We start from the raw sequence: 20137 nt of genomic DNA, 5'->3' as shown, positions 1-20137 counted from the left end.
TTTTTCTTTTGAGTCTGAATGGGGTTTTTTCTTTCTTTCTTTTTTTTTCTTTTTCTTTTTTTGTATGGTGAAGTGTGTTTTACTTGTGAAACTTTAATAAATATCTTTTAAAAAATAATAATGCTACAGTCTGATTGGTCCTAGAACAATAGGATCCAACATGCAGCAGTCTGATTGGTCCGCAGGAGCCACCCAATCCAGCTCCAGGTGGAAGTGAATCCACAACCTGATTGGCCTACAGGAGAATCCCAGAATTAGCCAATCACGTGCAGCCCATTGTGTAAATAATGTATATAAAGCAGATATTGTGGGGGAACTTTCATTCCTCACTGCTATGAGCTGAATATAGAGCATGAAATCCACTCTCGACTCCGAGTATATTTCAGGGGAAGAGCTGTTTGGGATATTTCCTGCTTGTGAATTATTATTTGTGTCTTTGTGTGTGTGTGTGTGTGTGTGTGTGTAAAACACATGCCTAAAGCTTTAAATCAGGGATGGGCATGGAAGTTCCGAGGTGGGCCACCAGGTGGCACTGCAGGCCATGCTCCAGCTGCTGCTGCTGCTGCTGCTGCTGCTGCTACAGGTGCCAGTAAGTCTCGCATTTTCAACCTCTTCCTCCTCCATTGCACTAGCTAAATGATTCCTTGCTGGACTCCCATCGCTGAGGCCAAATGTACCTTTACCGAGCAAAATATCCTTTCGAATTATACACCCAGCACATGGAACCTGACAAAGGGGCAATACAAGCAGACTCTCTGTGCCCTTACCACAGTAAAAAGACTGATACTGGTGAGCTGGAAAAATAAAAATGCGTTTCCCTTCTATGATTGGATTGAAGACTTCTACAAACTCACCACATCTGAACAACCTGCAGATAAACGCAGACTTGCCATGGACAAATTCAATGATACAGTGGTACCTCGGGTTAACATACACTTCAAGTTACAGACTCTGCTTGTAGCCTTTTTAGCCTCGGGTGAGAAGAGCTTTGCGCCCGGGACGGGGAAATGGGAGTCAACAGACACTCAAGGAATAGTTTCAGAGAAAAGCTTTATTCTGCCATCCGGGGTGGCAGAAGGAGCAAGTGTGATAGATTCACAAAACAAGCATGAGTTCACAGCCATTTGCGCAGAGCATATATTCCCCTTCCAGTTCTCTCCCCTTTCTCCTCCTCCTCAAGAGTCCTGCCCCATTGTGATGAAATTCCAGTGCCTGTCTTCGGAGAACTTCCTGACATTAGTGACGAAGATACCTCCAGTGCTGAAGGACATGAAGAAGAAGTGGTTCTTGAAGATGATGCTCCACATCCATTTTCCCAAAAGGAGTTGAATGATCTAGTTCGCGACCTCAGCTTGTCAAAGGACTCTGCCAAACTGTTGGCATCCAGATTGAAGGGGAAAAAACTCCTCTCTGACATCAGCTTCTTCCGCAACAGGCATCAAGAGTACCTCCGTTTTTTCTCAGAAGAGAAGGACTTGGTGTACTGTGCAGATATTGCGCAGCTTCTGCTCAAGCTTGGAGTGCCACAGTACGAACCCAAAGATTGGAGACTGTTCATTGACAGCAGCAAGCGATCACTGAAATGTGTTCTGCTACACAACGGCAACCAGTTTGCCTCTATACCCCTGGCTCACTCGACTACACTGAAGGAGAACTATGAAGCAGTGAAGTATGTGCTGGAGAAAATTGGTTATGGTCAGCATAAGTGGTTTATTTGTGTTGACCTGAAGATGGTGAACTTTTTGTTGGGACAACAGTCTGGCTTCAATAAGTACCCATGTTTTCTGTGCATGTGGGATAGTAGGGACCGTGCTCAGCATTACACGAAGAAGGACTGGCCTGTGCGGGAGGAATTGGTGCCTTGCAAAGAAAGGAACGTCATCAACGACCCTCTGGTGGACAGAGACAGAATACTCTTCCCACCGCTGCACATCAAGCTCGGCTTAATCAAGCAGTTCACCAAAGGCTCTGGACAAGGATGGTGACTGCTTCACTTGTGGCAGGATTGACCATGGAGAAGTTGAAAGCTGGCATCTTTGATGGTCCTCAGATCCGTCAGCTCATCAGAGATCCAGAGGTCGGAAACTCAATGAAGGAAATGGAACTGGAAGCGTGGAAGGCATTTGTTCTGGTAGTGAAGAACTTTCTAAGCAACAATAAGGTCAGAAACTATGCAGAACTTGTCAACAACATGCTGACTGCTTTCAGAAACCTGGGCTGCAACATGAGCGTCAAGATGCACTACCTATTTTCACATATGGACCGGTTTCCTGAGAACCTGGGTTCAATGAGTGACGAGCAGGGGGAGAGATTCCATCAGGACATGAAAGAGATGGAGACCAGGTATCAGGGTCGCTGGGACGCAGTCATGATGGCTGACTACTGTTGGACTCTGAAGAGAGACCTCCCTGCCGCTGAGCATTCCAGGAGTTCCAAGAAACGGAAGTTCAAGCCCTGAAGTTTGAAAAATGGTGAAGCTGTTGCAAAGGTGTACTCGTTGTGAGGTTAAAATAAGGATCAGCCAGAGGCAGCAATTGGAGAATAAGAAGGTGAGGTTTATTGCCGGGCAATAAGGACCCAGTTGGAATCTTTTCCAAAGAACTGGGACCCCGATTAACAGAAATCCAGAGGTCTTTATACCTGAGCAAATCACAGCAAATCATAGATCACGAGACAATCATGAAGGACTCACAATATTGTCAGCGAGAATCAGCCAATCAGCAAGCGGTTGTCACGCTACCTGACCCCTGGTTAAACCTCGGTCAGCACCGGGTTCTAGTTCTGCTTTCCGATGCTTGCAGTGACGCTCTGTCTAACCTTTCCCCTAGTTATGACAGGACCGACCGGAGCTTGGTCATTTTGTGGTTTTGCTCTTCCTGTTCTGTGGATTAATTTAGCCTGTATCTGAGGGGAATTTTGTACCAGAATCTCTGATTCATGTCTTTGTCCGGGGTACACAGATGTTTAGGGGAAAGGTCAGCTCCTAACTTTGCTGTTTCAAGCAGTTTGCAGTTTGCTAAGCACAGCTTCCCTTTTGATTCAAAATGGATTTTTGTACTGTAATCCTTGATTCGTGTAAGCATATTTGGATATATTGGTTACTGATAACTTGATTATATGGATAGCATAGGGGTAGCCCTTTTCCCTTGCTTCATTCCCCCCTTTTCAAGCTCAGAGAGAAGATTCATCTGACTCCTGAGCTTGAACACCACTCAGGACATCAGAATAAACTGTTGCTTCCTGCAAAGGGGCCTGTTCCTGCACTGGGACCTGCTCCCTATGCATTCGCTCGTAACCATCGTCTTCCTCTGGCTCATCTGGCACTGGTGGCAAAGCTCGGTATATTGCCAGAATCTGAGGGTCAGTGAGATGCTTAACATTGCGGGCTATCATTCCCCTAAGCAAAGACAGACAACAAGGGATTACAGAAAGAAACAACAGAAAAACAATTCCTCCTATGGTTAAGGCGGTCAGAATGCCATGCACCCACCCCTCTCCTGGGATCCATGACCATATCTTTCCCCAGGGATCCTGAGTGGGTGTGTTGTCAAGTACCAGAGACTGCAGTTTTCCCAATTCCTCCTCGATCGTCTTGTAGAGGTCGTGGAATTTAACCTGGCATTGACCTTTTGGGACAATTTTACAAAAACCGCCTGAGCGTGCAAGGAGGTAGTCCAAAACCAATCTATGGGTCATCGTCAGTTGGTTCAAATCCTCAACCTCTGACTGCAAGGAGCGCAAGACATGGGTGGTGGCATTGATAGTTTTCTCCAGCCTGCATGTAAGAGCAAACAGTGCCTTTCTATTTTGCTCAGCAACTATTCCTGGGTAAATCCCCATTGAGAGGAATCCTATGAATCCACCCCCAACGCTCCCTACAGAATTTGTCAGATAAATTTCATCTTCACAGTGTCCGCCTAGGGCCGCCCTTTTCTGTCTGCTTGCAAGATGAGGTACCTTGTGATTGACCTCCACTGCAACCGGAAAGGTGAAAGCCCCCACACCGACACACTGGAAATTTCCTGGGTGGAAATTTGTCGCCAATCCATCATATAGAAACCAGAGGTTAGGATCTTTAATCATCCAACCAGAACAAATGGACCCTTGTCTGGTGAAATTAACAGAGTATTGAGGAAAGTATGGGTATAAATCTGACGAGGTCGTATTGCCCTGGTAGGAGGCATTGTGGGAACCCCAAAGCCAAAATTTATCCGAGCATTGGGTATAATTTCCCAGCCATCCTTTGTCAATGTGGTACTTAACTTGGGGCCAATACTTCCATTTGGAATTCCATACTCCAGTGGCATGACAACAAAAACATAGACCTTTTGTGGTTCTGGTATATCTGATATATCGGTAGGGGATGTCATTCATTTCAGTAGGTGGGGCTGCAAAGAGACCACTCTGATTGTAAAGTAGGCCTGCCAAAACAACATCAGGATCCTTGATTAATCCTGGTATAAGGGACATGTCTGCTACCTTTCTCGGGTGTTCATAATATAGGGTAGCATTCTCCCCATATATCTGGAACATGTGTTCAGCATGGTTTATAAAGACATTACCTACTACCATTGGGCCTCTCTGGAGCCACAAGCACATCAATATCAACAGAAGCTTCATTTTCATTTTCCCCATGTATGCCTTCAAGGTTGAACCTTATCAGTTCCGGCTCTAGGTCGATGTTAATACTGTGATCCTTCTTGTATACACAAAATACAATGATCAGGACCAGAAGAAGCGAAATTGCCACAACTATATAAGGTAGCAGGTACCAGAACATACCCTTTAGTGAGATATAGCCTCCCGCTCGGCCGCACCCAGTGGACTTATTGTTTGTCCCCAGGTTCTGGTCGAACTGGTGAGGTCAACTCACACCGTATACACTCTGCAACTGCTACCTTGAAGGGACCTGTGGGTGGTGGAGGGAAAACAGGTACAGTGACCAGTATAGCACCGGGAAATGCTCCTTGGGGTGGTGGGTAGGAGAAGCTTCGTATGGCCCTCCTTGGTTCCCCTGGCATGTACCTTCCCTTATGTGTGAACTATTGTCTTGGACCTGCCTGTGCCCAATATGGTATGTAGACTTCCCAAAGGAAGAAAGGGATGTAACAACCGTATGCAGTTACCCAATCCACCCACTTGTCATGGATGTCCCCCCTTTTGTCAATCCCTGTTATTGTTATTTGTACTAAGGGCTTATGAGCAAAGTCTGGCTGGAATCTGGGATTGACTGAAATTTTTACTGGTAGGGGTCCTCCCATACGCCGGTGCAGCTCCTCAATCTTCCGGTGTGCGTAGACTCACTGGCTTCCGGGTGCAGTGAGAGCAGACCTGTAGTCCCGTTGACCGTGCTCCTGCCCGCTTCCGGAGGGGCTAGGTGCAGGGTTTCCTGGTGAACTTCAACTTCAGAGGGTTAGATGGGTTCAGCTCACAGTTCCAATGACCCTCAGACCGCTTCAGACGAGAATGATGAATCCACGGGGTTACTTCCGCTACCTTTACCGCAGTAGGTGTGGCCAGCAGAACTGTGTAGGGACCTTTCCAGCGAGCCGCAAGTGGTTCGTCTTTCCAATCTCGAACCCAAACTCGGTCTCCTGGCCGAAAAGGATGAACTGGCTCGGATAGGCAGATGGGAATGCGCTGAAGACACCACCTGTTTAAATCAAGAAAAATACGAGAAAGAGCCTGGATTTGTTCTGCCGTTATCTACCCTTAGACCCCCTCATCCCCCTGTTTCTTTCTGTTTCTGCCCAGTGTCTTCTGCCAATCAAAAGCTTTCCTTAGCTTGCAAGGAAGTGAAATGTTATGAGTTACTTGGTGCCAGACTCCCCTTTGCCATGAGTTTCTGGGTGCCAGGCACTGAACCCCTGGACACTGAACATCGGGGGAATTGATCTAAGCTGTACCCCAAGCACTACATTTGATTGTTGGTTATTAAAAACTGATTGAAACCATTTTATTTCATTCACAAAAGAAATTTTGACATGTGATTATGATAACAGTTTATATAATAAAGGTGACACGTTTATTGATCCTTTTTGTAAGTTATTATTTGTCTACTTTAATGTATTATATATATATATATTAATCAGTAAGGGGGTGGGGTGGGAAGCAGTTTTGCATATGAAACTGGTGGATGGCTGTCATTAATCCAGATCAATTTCATAGAATCATAGAAACTTATAGCTGGAAGGGACACCAAGGGTCATCTAGTCCAACCCCCTGGGATGCAGCAATCTCAGCAAAAGCATCCATGGCAGACGGCCACCCAACCTCTGCTTGGAAACCTCCAAGGAAGGAGAGTCCACCACCTCTCATGGGAATCTGTTCCAATGCCAAACAGCCCTTACTGTCAGAAAGTTTTTATGAATGTTTAGTTGGAATCTCCTTTCTTATAACTTGAATCCATGGGTTCGAGTCCTACCATCTAGAGCAGGAGAAAACAAGCTTGTTCCCTCTTCCATGTGACAGCCCTTAAGATATTGGAAGATGGCTGTCAGATCTCCTCTCAGTTTCCTCTTTTCCAGGCCAAACCTACCCAGCTCCTTCCAGTGTTTCTCTTCAATCTTAGTTTCCAGACCCTTGGTTGTCTTGGTTGCCCTCCTCTGCACACATTCCAGCTTGTCAACATCCTTCTTCAATGATGGTGCCCAGAACTGGACACAGGACTCCAGGTGTGGCCTGACCAAGGTAGGAGAGAGTAGGACTTGGACTTCCTTTCATCAGGACCCTGGACTTCCATAGATGCAATCTAGAACAGCGTTACCATTTTCTGCTGCTGCACATTCCTTGTGGCTGAGGCTCAGGGTAACGCCCCCGGGACCTTTCAGTTCATGGTGTCCATGGAGGCGCAGGTCAATTCTGTGTCCAGGGCAGCTGTTGACCAGCTTCATCTAGTACGCAGGCTGAGACCCTATCTGCCTGTGGATTGCCTCGCCAGAGTGGTGCATGCTCTGGTTATCTCCCGCTTGGACTACTGCAATGCGCTCTACGTGGGGCTACCTTTGAAGGTGACCCGGAAACTACAACTAATCCAGAATGCGGCAGCTAGACTGGTGACTGGGAGTGGCCCCCAAGACCTACATTGGCTCTCAGTATGTTTCCGGGCACAATTCAAAGTGTTGGTGCTGACCTTTAAAGCCCTAAACGGCCTCAAAGGCGCAGTATACCTGAAGGAGCACCTCCACCCCCATCATTCTGCCTGGACACTGAGGTCCAGCGCTGAGGGCCTTTTGGCGGTTCCCTCCCTACGAGAAGCCAAGTTACAGGGTAGTGGTGCCAGCCCTGTGGAACCCCCTCCCACCAGATGTCAAAGAGATCAACAGCTACCTGACATTTAGAAGACATCTGGAGGCAGCCTGGTTCTGGGAAGCTTTGAATGTTTGACAGACTATTTTATTTTAATATTTTGTTGGAAGCCGCCCAGAGTGGCTGGGTATAAATATTATATTATTATTATTATTATTATTATTATTATTATTATTATTATTATTATATTATGATGATGACTGTGAGGTGTACAAGTCATTAACTTCAAGCCACACTGCCATGCCTTTGAAGACACAAACCATCCCAGCTTTTCAGAGCTGGCTATCATGGCTTCTTTAATCTTTGTGTATTGCTCCACCATGTGGCTGAATCATATAAAGCACTGACTTTTACATATCTCTTGACCTCTAATTGCAAGAAGATCTCGTTAACTTGGATTATAATCTTTATAAATTGGAGTTGTGGAGCAGGACCTCGAGAGGGGGGGGGGCTCCCACCATTCCTCCTCAGTCCAGCCCCTGACAACCATGTGGGTTACGGCGTCGAGGGCTCATTTTGTGGAGCGATGTGAAACGTAGTGTTTTCACCCCCAAACCTTGCAGAGGGCATTCTCTGGGTGTTTGGCGCCACTTTGGAGTGAATTGGACAACGTCTGACTTTTGGAGAAATTGGGATCCCGTGAGTTAGGGCGCCAAAGGCTCATTTTTGGGGGTGCCATGAAATGTGGGGTTTTCACCGCCAAACATTTCAGGGGGTCTTTAGCAGGTGTTTGCCGTTGCTTTGTTGTGAATCCTAAGACATCGGGTTTTCAGCGAAATCGTGGCCACCATATCTATCCTGACAGATGATTTGGCCTGTCACCCTTGTGTGGAAGTAAAGGATGAGATTCCCCTACTACTCCGCCTGGGGTCTCCAATGTGGTGCACCCAGCCTCCACTCACACTATTCCTATGCCGGGGGATTTGGGGGTGGTTTGTGGGGATGTTATGTACTGAGTTGAATAGGATCCAAAATGCTACAGTCTGATTGGTCCTAGAACAATAGGATCCAACATGCAGCAGTCTGATTGGTCCTAGAACAATGCAGCAGTCTGATTGGTCCGCAGGAGCCACCCAATCCATTTCCAGGTGGAAGTGAATCCACAACCTGATTGGCCTACAGGAGAATCCCAGAATTAGCCAATCACGTGCAGCCCATTGTGTAAATAATGTATATAAAGCAGATATTGTGGGGGAACTTTCATTCCTCGCTACTATGAGCTGAATATAGAGCATGAAATCCACTCTCGACTCCGAGTATATTTCAGGGGAAGAGCTGTTTGGGATATTTCCTGCTTGTGAATTATTATTTGTGTGTGTGTGTGTGTGTGTGTGTATGTGTGTGTAAAACACATGCCTAAAGCTTTAAATCTGGGATGGGCATGGAAGTTCCGAGGTGGGCCACCAGGTGGCACTGCAGGCCATGCTCCAGCTGCTGCTGCTGCTGCTACAGGTGCCAGTAAGTCTCGCATTTTCAACCTCTTCCTCCTCCATTGCACTGGCTAAATGATTCCTTGCTGGACTCCCATCGCTGAGGCCAAATGTACCTTTACCGAGCAAAATATCCATTCGAATTATACACCCAGCACATGGAACCTGACAAAGGGGCAATACAAGTGGACTCTCTGTGCCCTTACCACAGTAAAAAGACTGATACTGGTGAGCTGGAAAAATAAAAATGCGTCTCCCTTCTATGATTGGATTGAAGACTTCTACAAACTCACCACATATGAACAACCTGCAGATAAACGCAGACTTGCCATGGACAAATTCAATGATACAGTGGTACCTCGGGTTAACATGCACTTCAGGTTACAGACTCTGCTTGTAGCCTTTTTAGCCTCGGGTTAGAAGAGCTTTGCGCCCGGGACAGGGAAATGGGAGTCAACAGACACTCAAGGAATAGTTTCAGAGAAAAGCTTTATTCTGCCATCCGGGGTGGCAGAAGGAACAAGTGTTATAGATTCACAAAACAAGCATGAGTTCACAGCCATTTGCGCAGAGCATATATTCCCCTTCCAGTTCCCTCCCCTTTCTCCTCCTCATCAAGAGTCCTGCCCCATTGTGATGAAATTCCAGTGCCTGTCTTCGGAGAACTTCCTGACATTAGTGACAAAGATGCCTCCAGTGCTGAAGGACACGAAGAAGAAGTGGTTCTTGAAGATGATGCTCCACATCCATTTTCCCAAAAGGAGTTGAATGATCTAGTTCGCGACCTCAGCTTGTCAAAGGACTCTGCCAAACTGTTGGCATCCAGATTGAAGGGGGAAAAACTCCTCTCTGACATCAGCTTCTTCCGCAACAGGCATCAAGAGTACCTCCGTTTTTTCTCAGAAGAGAAGGACTTGGTGTACTGTGCAGATATTGCGCAGCTTCTGCTCAAGCTTGGAGTGCCACAGTACGAACCCAAAGATTGGAGACTGTTCATTGACAGCAGCAAGCAATCACTGAAATGTGTTCTGCTACACAACGGCAACCAGTTTGCCTCTATACCCCTGGCTCACTCGACTACAGTGAAGGAGAACTATGAAGCAGTGAAGTATGTGCTGGAGAAAATTGGTTATGGTCAGCATAAGTGGTTTATTTGTGTTGACCTGAAGATGGTGAACTTTTTGTTGGGACAACAGTCTGGCTTCAACAAGTACCCATGTTTTCTGTGCATGTGGGATAGTAGGGACCGTGCTCAGCATTACACGAAGAAGGACTGGCCTGTGCGGGAGGAATTGGTGCTTTGCAAAGAAAGGAACGTCATTAACGACCCTCTGGTGGACAGAGACAGAATACTCTTCCCACCGCTGCACATCAAGCTCGGCTTAATCAAGCAGTTCACCAAAGGCTCTGGACAAGGATGGTGACTGCTTCACTTGTGCCAGGATTGACCATGGAGAAATTGAAAGCTGGCATCTTTGACGGTCCTCAGATCCGTCAGCTCATCAGAGATCCAGAGTTCCGAAACTCAATGAACGAAATGGAACTGGAAGCGTGGAAGGCATTTGTTCTGGTAGTGAAGAACTTTCTAAGCAACAATATGGTCAGAAACTATGCAGAACTTGTCAACAACATGCTGACTGCTTTCAGAAACCTGGGCTGCAACATGAGCGTCAAGATGCACTACCTATTTTCACATCTGGACCGGTTTCCTGAGAACCTGGGTTCAATGAGTGACGAGCAGGGGGAGAGATTCCATCAGGACATGAAAGAGATGGAGACCAGGTATCAGGGTCGCTGGGACGCAGTCATGATGGCTGACTACTGTTGGACTCTGAAGAGAGACCTCCCTGCCGCTGAGCATTCCAGGAGTTCCAAGAAACGGAAGTTCAAGCCCTGAAGTTTGAAAAATGGTGAAGCAACATGCAATTTATGTGTACTTACCTTTATCAATACCCACCATTCAGTTTACAGTAATCGATGTTTCTTTCAGGTAATCAATATATATTGTTGGAAAAACATTATTTTCTCTTAAAAACATATTTAGGATGTTACAGATATCTGAAGTATCTGAAGAAATGTGCATGCACACGAAAGCTCATACCAAGAACTAACTTAGTTGGTCTTTAAGGTGCTACTGGAAGGAAAAATATTTTTGTTTCTTCAAATTTAGGATCATATGTGTTGACAAAAATCAGCTTATAATGCCACAAAATGTAATCGATTTTGTCACAAGATCTGATTTTTTACAAATCAACATAGCACAACAACCTGACCTGATGGAGAGAAACGGATGCCATTTCCTGATTCAGCAGTGCAAAAAGACCCTAAATCAATTGTAGAAATCTAGACAACATTCAAAAGGTAAAAAATTTTTGCCCAGTGTATAATTGAACATCTTTTGGGGGCAATTCCAAACCTGTTATTCCAAGAAGAAAGGCCTCTGGTTTCTTTATAAATGTATATTTCAACATTTTTTTCAATTCATTATAAATCTTTTCCCAGAAGTCTTTCACTTTGAGGCAGGTCCACCACATATGATAGAAAGTACCTTCGTTTTCTTTACCTTTCGAGCAATGGTTATCAGAGTTATGATAAATCTTTGCTAATTTAACAGGGGTCAGATACCATCTATACATCATTTTCATTATGTTTTCCTTTAGTACAGTACATGCAGTGAACTTGACCCCTTTCTTCCACAATCTTTCCCAATCCTCAAACATTATGTTATGTCGTACATGTCTTGCCCAATCTATCATCACTGATTTAACTTGTTCATCCTTCGTATGCCACTCTAACAATGGGAAATGTAGTGTTTTCAAAGCCCCCCCCCCCCAATGTTGCAGGGGGCATTCTCTGGGTGTTTGGTGCTGCTTTGGAGTGAATCAGATGACATTGGACCTTTGGAGAAATCGTGACCCTGTGGGTTAGGGCACTGAAGCCTCATTTTTTGGGGGGGGGGGGCGCCATAAAACGTGGGGTTTTCACTGCCATGGATCACAAAACGGCTGCTATTTTGTACAAAGCTGGTAGACTGAGAATCTAGTATTTTATTTTCATTTTTAAAAAGATAAACTAAAGGTGTGTGCTTACAGGTAAACAGATACCAGTGTGCATGCCCATTATGACCTCAGGCAAGAATCAAGAAAATACAGGTGGTCCCTCTTAACTGACATTCTGAACTGAACAGAACTGAAGGGAGGGGTTGGTTCTGGAGCAAAGCTGTTTAGATTGGGTTTGAGTGGATGCGAAGAGGATGCCTCCAACTTCTTGGGCTTTGCTTCTCAACTTATTCTGCCTTCTGGGACCCCCCAGCCCAAGACCAACCACCTCTTGGATAGGTGAGCATGCAGATATTTTGGAATGTGAGTGTGGGGCAGGATGACCGCGTATGAAAACTCATTTGAGCACAAGTGCTGGCCCCCCTTTTCTCTCCCATGGAGGCCCTGAACTGGCCAGCTCCTGGTTCAGGGCCTCCAAGGGAGAGAAAAGGGAACCTCAGTTACTCTTTGCCTTTTGAGGACAATGTCTCACTCCCAGAGCCCCAAGACTTACGGCTGCTGCTCTATCAGCCTCAGGACACCCAAGGGATCATGAGCAAAGCACACAAGCCCTGCCCGCCAGATGTGAAGCACTGTACGGAGAGAATTTGGGTTTTTTAACTGGCTGAAAAGAGTTTCAGCCCTTGGGGAATTTGATTTCTTAAACATACAGCTTCCCCTTCCTTGTGTCCCTGGGGAGAAAAGCCAATCCTGCTTTCTTCCTTTGGTAATTTAATCAGAGGAAATAACTCTTTCAATGGTCTAATAGATTTGCTGAATCATGAATTCTGTACGTGCACAGAGGCTATACCTCTTGAAACCCCAAAGATGGGCAAGATGGGGCATTTCTCTCCACCTGGCTCCACCGGATATTGCTGATGGCCAATGAAAGCCCAAGTAGGGATTCCTAGTGGGGGATGTTGCTGTGGTATAGTGGAGGAGCAGGGCCAGGAGGCTAACTTGGACACCTGAGAACACAAAAAAGCAGCAGCAAAACAACTACATGTTTCCTTTTAAATGGGCCTTCCTGCTGAGTGTAAAGCATAGATCCTGATTTTTTAAGGGAAAAGGGAGAGAAGGCTTCTCCCAAAGTGTTAGAAGGCCACAAATAATGTAACAATAGAACAAAACAGATGTGCTGTTTCATGGCATACAGAATCCTATGTGCAAATCTGTTAGATTGAGAAATTTGTACAAAATAAGAAAAAAAATTTAAAGGAGTGTGCTTGCAGCTAAACAGATTGGAGATTTTCTGCAAGATCTTGTGAGATCTCATTGAAGTCTTGCAAGATGTCCAGGAGAGCAAAATATGTATTGAGATTTGGGAGAGATCTTGCATGCTCTTTCAGGGACCAAAGCCATCACTGCTGCAGCGCCAAAGGCAGGTGGCTAAGGGGTGGTGAGTGTCCCACGGGGCGAAATGGGATGTACCCCCCCTCAAGCTCAGGATTCCAGAACTAACAACTGTCAGTTGGGAGGGACGGAAGGCAAGGACCCACAGCCCAGGTGGGGCTCGCTAGCTTCGGGAGGAGGTGTGTGATTCCTCAGCTGGAGTAAATGCAGGACAGTTGAGGCTTACATACGTCATCACCGCAAAAGCTATAACTGGAAAGCTGTCCTGGCCAGGCCTGTGTCCTTTGGCTCCAGTTGGGAGTGAGACGGATGACGTCTGATTTTTGGCGAAATATTTTTTTTTAAAAAAATTATGATTTTCAAGTTTATACATTTCAATAATTTTGCAGTCATTTTAACATTTCAAAACTTGACTTCCTTCCCCCTCTTTCTGCAGTTCCTTAAATTGATTCTTCATATCTTATGCATATCCAAATTACCTCAATTTCTTCATTTATGCATCTGCTTTAAATAGATAATCTTATTAAACTGCAGGTTATTCCAATAATCCTGCCAATGTTCTTATCTGTTTACAGTTTGTAACTATTCATTAAACCATTTCCATTCTTTAATAAAAAGTTTGTTCTCTTGCTCCTAGAAACGGTCAGCATGTGACAGAGGCCACATCCTGGGAACGGTTTGACTGGCCACCTAAACCAGGTGAGGGCAGCCAAGGAGTCTCAAATGCTCAGGAACTTCCCCTGTGTGCCAAGACAGGCTCCAGCAGATTGAGCGGACAAGACCAAGCGTGGGCCCAGTGGTCAAGAAGGTGGTTTCTGCAATGCTGTGGAGGGAAGTGAGGGGCAGATGGGGCTCATCCACCTATAAAGATAGCCCATCGAAGAGAAGGAAAACTCTGATCCTAATTTGCCTTGTGGGATATCTTTGGGAGCTGAAAAGGCTAAGGAGTAAAGCCTACACAAATCTGGAGTGGAGTCCCTCAGGCGGTTGGATGGCGCCGTTTACAACCCCTTCTGACATCTCCTGCCCAACTGGTGCCTAACTCTGCTTTCCTTGGAGACACATCTGCAAGGCCAAGAGAGGGAGTCTTGTCATCTGGGAAGCCCAGGACCTCCAGACACACTGCAAAGTCTTGCTCCCTGGAGAGGTCACTTTGGGACTGCTGACACTGTTGCTTGACTTTTGACCTCACCCCCGTAGGCACACTCCATTGATTCTCAAGACAGACAAATGCCAACATTAAAAAACTATTTGAAAGCATTTTATTTCATTCAAAAAAGACAATCTGGCATGTGATTAGGACAGTGGTTTTCAGACAACGGGTGACACGTTTCTTGATCCAGTTTGGAAGGCTCTGTCTTGTCTTCGCACATGCGCAGTTCCATCTAGGAGCAACAACAAGGGAAGGAGCCAAACTGTCGACTCCTGCAGCGAGACTCAGGATTTCCACTCATGCTCACAAACGTAGGAAAAAGCACCGCCTAGGATAAAAGGATGATCACAGAATAGCATGTTTGTAAAGGAACTTGATTAGAATAATAATGATGATGATGATTTTTTTTTTATTTTTCTATTTGGGTTTGTGGGGAAGGGGGGGACTGGGTCTTGGTGGGGAGGGAGATCTGTGCTGGAGTTGCTGGCCTCACTGCTGTCGCTGCTCGGAAGAGAGAAGAAGAGAAAATATTTTTAATCTTTCCATTTCTTATTCTGTTGACAACTCATCTTTCCTTCAAGGATCTCCAGGTGGCTTACGCTATTCTCCCTTTCTTTAATTATATTTACTTCCTCATTCCATTTCTCTTCCAATATCTCTTCCTCCTCCTCCTCGGAGACCAGGGGGTGGATTTTAGGGGCACGACAGCAGGAGGCCAGCAGCTCGCACAGCCTGCCACACTGGCCATTCTCTCTTTCAACAGCCTTGGAGAACAACTGAGTAGGCATCTAGAGCGTCAACTGAACAGGCATGTGGATCAGCTAGTCACTGGGCACAGTCTATTCTTTTGGAGGGGGCTTTCCCCAGTTTCCATTTATAAGAAGTTTGAAAGGTTGCCTCTTTATAAAGTCTGTTTCCTTGTGACGAGAGACCACACTGGAGACTCAGTGTTTTTGAAATATATAAAGGTAAAGGGACCCCTGACCATTAGGTCCAGTCGTGGCCGACTCTGGGGTTGCAGCGCTTTAATGGCGGACCGGTCATGAACAGCTTCCGGGTCATGTGGCCAGCATGACTAAGCTGCTTCTGAACCAGAGCAGCGCACGGAAACGCCCTTTACCTTCCCGCCGGAGCATTACCTATTTATCTACTTGCCCTTTGACGTGCTTTCGAACTGCTAGGTTGGCAGGAGCAGGGACCGAGCAACGGGAGTTCACTCCGTCGTGGGGATTCGAACCGCCGACCTTCTGATAGGCAAGTCCTAGCCTCTGTGGTTTAACCCACAGCGCCACCCGCACCCCTATTATTAATTTATTTAGATACTTGGATTTTGGGCGAAGGGAGAACTGGGTCTTGGAGCGGGGTAGAGCTGTACTGGAGCTGCTGGCCTCACTGCTATCACTGCCTGAAGAGAAATGAAGAGAAAAGATTCTTAATTTTTTCATTAATTATTACATTGATGACCCATCTTTCCTGCAAGGATCTCCAGGTGGCTTGCGTTATTCTCCCTTCCTCCCTTCCTCATCCCATCCCTGAACTCTTCTTGAATGAGGGAGCTGCCTCCCCCCACCCTCAGTGATCCAGATTCTCTCTGGCCTCCCTGTTCCTCCTGAACAAAGATCAACACTCACCATTGGTAGTAGCATCTGTGGTATCCATCCTCTGGTCCCTTGGCCTTACGTAGATCGTTCTCACCTTTACCCTTCTTTCCTTTCCATCCTTCATTACACTCACTGTGTCCTCCTCCTCACAGACCAGGGGATGGATTTTTGTGGCACGACAGCAGGAGACCAGCAGCTCACCCAGCCTTCTCAGACTGCAGAATCTAGGGAAGAAGAGGGAAAATAGTCAGGAAATGGGTTCTAGATGCTTCCTTGATACTCTTTATCTGGCAGATAAACCTACTTTCAGAAACCTCTCATGGCGATTGCAGCAAGCAGCTGAAACCAGAGAGGAGGGCATCTTGTCAAGAGACCCTCCAGAACTGGGAGATCCCTTTCTTGTGGTGATGCCCGCAAGGGAGAAGGCAAGCCATTTCCCTCAAAGGATCTAAGAGGGTCCTGAGGTCAATCTTTAAAAATTAATCTAACCATGATATGGTTCCTTATATATCTGAATCTTGAGGGATAGCAAATGAAGCAAAATGCAGGAAGAATAAGAGATCCTACGTATACACGAGATGAATAAATTTTCATTTTTCAGAAAACACAATTCACACCAACAACCTATTTTATTTGAACTATCCTCAAATAGTTGCTCTTCCCAAAGTTGTCAGCCAAGTCAGTCAGCCGGAGAACGTGTCACAATGGAGGACATGACACCGTCACTTTAGCTACCTGGCTTTACAAGGGACATGGCTCCCTTTAATGTTCATTTTTAAAAATATATATTTTAGTGGGTTAAGCAGTTTTGCTTTGTTTATTTTAAAAAGTTCGATACCTCTTCCTTTTCATGTAGCACAGTGATTTGGGCATTCTACTTACGCTTTAGATGAAGAAAGTCAATTCGTTGCGCTAAAAAACATGTTTGCTTCCTCAAAATCTTCCTCCTCTCCTCTGAACTATCCTCAAATAGTTTCTCATCCCAAAGTCCTCATCCCATCCTTGAATTCTTCTTGAATGAGGGAGCTACCTCCCCGCTCCCCAGCGAGCGGGATTTTCTCTGGCCTCCCTGTTCCTGATGAACAAAGATCAACACTCCCCATCTAAATTGGTATCAGTGGCATCCATCCCCTGGTCACTTGGTCTTACATAAATTATTTTCACCTTCACTAAAGATTCCTTCTGATCTTCATAACCATCACTTCATCCTCCCATTTCTCTTCCAATATCTCTTCCTCCTCCTCCTCCTCACAGACCAGGGGATGGATCTTTGGCACGTGACAGCAGGAGACCAGCAGCTCACGCAGCCAATCTTTATAAACTAATCTAACCATGACATGGTTCCCTATGTTTCTGAATCTTGAGGGATAGTAAAAGAAACAGAATGCAGAAGGAATTAGGAATCCTACTTATACTTTAGATGAAGAAAGTCTCTTCATTACACCAGAAAACGTATTTCCTTTCTCACAAACCACCTCCTCCTTCTCCTAGACCACGCTACGCCATCTTTGCCATCTTTATAGGTTAGTGTTTAATATAAGTTCAATATTAAAAGTGTTGCCTTCTCTTTTACCTTTGTTTTCCAGTAACTTCCACTCTTTTACCACAAACAGCGCTGACAATCCAAGTCTTTTAACTCAGTCTCTTTCGCTGGGCTCATGCCACTTCAAAGTAAAAAACAAGTTAAGTCCTTGAATTCCGCTTCTTTTAATGGGCTAGTACTGCTGCTGCAGAGTGAAATTTGAATCTGTCTTCCTTTTCTTACTGGTACTTGTTAGAGAAATCTTTGCTTATGCTTACGTATAATGAGAAAGATTTCCAATATGTTTAAGATAAAATCTCCCGTTCTTTACTCTTTATGTGCTAGTCTTTTGGGTCTGTTTCTGAGCAGTTCAGTTTGTATAAATAAGTCTCACAGACCCTCTTCTCCTCAAGCTCTCCTTGTTAGCTGCCGTTCTTACCCTTTGGGACTTTGAGGCTTGCTGCTGAGGATTGCTCGTGTCCTTGCGTCTAGGTACTCTCTGTCGACTCACCTCCTGGTTAGGACGTGGGCTTTGAAGGGTTCCTTTTTTGACACTGCCGGACAATGTCAGCCCTGGGCCACGCCCAGAGCCTTTTGGGGGGTCGTGTAGCCTCCGCGTTGCCCCCCAAAATTCCCTCTAACAGCTGCTAGGCGCGGAGAACCCGCGAAGCACATCCACAACGGAGGGCGGAAAAACCGGAAGCCCTTACATACCAGGTTTGGAAGGGGGATTTGGTCTGCGATAGGCTTTTTCCGTAGGGACACGGGTGGCCACAGAGCCTAGGGCTTGCTGATCAGAAGGTCGGCAGTTCGAATCCCCGCGACGGGGTGAGCTCCCGCTGCTCGGTCCCAGCACCTGCCAACCTAGCAGTTCGAAAGCACAAAGTGGAAGTAGATAAATACCGTATTTTTCGCTCTATAGGACGCAATTTCCCCCCTCCAAAAATTAAGGGGAAATGATCAAAGCAGCAGAAATAAGAGATGATTGGATCCCTTTAAGAGCTCAAAGCATGGGTACCCCCAACAAAAATTTAAAATTCGGTTTTGTAATTTGGAACTAATGTGATTTGATTGGTTTGCTAATAAAAAATATATTATAAAAAAAACAAAAATTAAGGGAAAATTTGTGTGCGCCCTATGGAGTGAATGCAGGCTGCGCAGCTAAGCCCAAAGCCAGAGCAGGCAGAAGGAGCGCTGCGCAGCGCTCCGTCTCGCTGTTCTAGCTTGGGGTTAGCTGCGCAAAGCCTCCGCAGGGCAGCGGGGTGCCTTCACCCCGCTGCTCTGCAGAGGCTTCAAAGGCTGCACTCCGTTGGCTTCAGGCAGCTATCCGCAAGCTTTCGGAGCGCAGCAGGAGTTCCCGCTGTACTTCGAAGGCTTGCGGATAGCCATCTGAAGTCACCTAGCAGTTCAAAAGTGGAAGTAGATAAATACCGTATTTTTCACTCTATAGGGCGCACTTTTCCCCCTCCAAAAATTAAGGGGAAATGATCAAAGCAGCAGAAATAAGAAATGATTGGATCCCTTTCTGAGCTCGAAGCATGGGTACCCCCAACCAAAATTTAAAATTCGGTTTTGTAATTTGGAAGTAATGTGATTTGATTGGTTTGCTAATAAAAAATATATTATAAAAAAAACAAAAATTAAGGGAAAATTTGTGTGCGCCCTATGGAGTGAATGCAGGCTGCGCAGCTAAGCCCAAAGCCAGAGCAGGCAGAAGGATCGCTGCACAGCGCCCCATCTCGCTGTTCTAGCTTGGGGTTAGCTGCGCAAAGCCTCCGCAGGGCAGCGGGGTGAAGGCACCCTGCCGCCCTGCGGAGGCTTCAAAGGCCGTCCCCGAAGCCAGAACAGTGAGTCGGAGCTCACTGCGCGGTGCTCCGTCTCACTGTTCTAGCTTGGGGATGGCTTCAGCCCGCTGCTCTGTGGAGGCTTCAAAGGCTGCGCTCTGGGGGCTTCAGGCAGCTATCCGCAAGCCTTCCAAGCGCAGCAGGAGTTCCCGCTGCACTCAGAAGGCTTGCGGATAGCCGCCTGAAGCCTGGAGAGCGAGAGGGGTCGGTGCACAGTTTTCCCTCTCTGCGCAGCGCCCCTTCAGTGAAGCGGGAGGAGAAATCGAAGGGGCTCCGTTTATCCTGCCGCTTCGCTGAAGGGACACTGAGCAGAGAGGGAGAGAATTCCTCACCCCCCCGTTCTCCCCCTCCTATGATCCGGTGCGTCTTATGGTCCGGTGCGTCCTATACAGCCAAAAATACGGTAGGTGCCGTTCTGTCGGGAAGGTAAACAGCCTTTCCGTGCACTGCTCTACTTTTGCCAGAAGCGGCTTCGTCATCCTGGCCACATGACCCGGAAGCTGTACGCCGGCTCCCTCAGCCTATAGAGCGAGATGAGCGCGCAACCCTAGAGTCGTCCGCGACTGGACCTAACGGTCAGGGGTACCTGTACCTTTACCTAGGCTTTTTCCAGATCTGCCTTACTGCCCTATGTTTCTAAATCTTGAGGGAGAGCAAAAGAAGCAGAATGCAGAAAGAATTAGACATCCTACTTACACTCAAGAAGAAGAAATCTTTATTTTGCCGGAAAACATCATTACTCCTCACAAACCACCTCCTTTCTCCTGAACTATCCTCAAATAGTTGCTCTTCCCAAAGTCCTCAGCCAAGTCACTCAGCAGGGGGACGTGTCACAATGGAGGCCCTGACCCTGTTGCTTTAGCTACCTTGCTTAACAATGTGAATTGT

General features: G+C 46.4%; 1 protein-coding gene across 1 annotated transcript; it reads right to left on the bottom strand.

Moving 5' to 3' along the window:
* Positions 1–2847: 2847 nt before the first annotated feature.
* On the bottom strand, positions 2848–5146 carry LOC144329165 (uncharacterized). The gene is made up of 2 exons (XM_077935883.1): positions 5127–5146; positions 2848–4108 (listed from the first exon to the last, which is right to left on the bottom strand). The coding sequence occupies exons 1-2, from the start codon at positions 5144–5146 to the stop codon at positions 3172–3174; spliced, it is 957 nt and encodes a 318-aa protein (XP_077792009.1). The 3' UTR covers positions 2848–3171.
* Positions 5147–20137: the final 14991 nt, after the last annotated feature.

The sequence above is a fragment of the Podarcis muralis genome, chromosome 11 (assembly GCF_964188315.1).
Source record: "Podarcis muralis chromosome 11, rPodMur119.hap1.1, whole genome shotgun sequence".
Taxonomy (NCBI): Eukaryota; Metazoa; Chordata; class Lepidosauria; order Squamata; family Lacertidae; genus Podarcis; species Podarcis muralis.
The sequence above is the reverse complement of the archived record's forward strand: the minus strand, read 5'-3'. Positions and strand labels throughout refer to the sequence as shown.

Coding starts and splice junctions, on each gene's coding strand:
- LOC144329165 (XM_077935883.1), bottom strand. CDS start 5,146: ATGACAAGTGGGTGGATTGG. Junction 4,109..5,126: donor ATGACAAGTGGGTGGATTGG/GTAACTGCATAC, acceptor TAATTTCACCAG/ACAAGGGTCCATTTGTTCTG.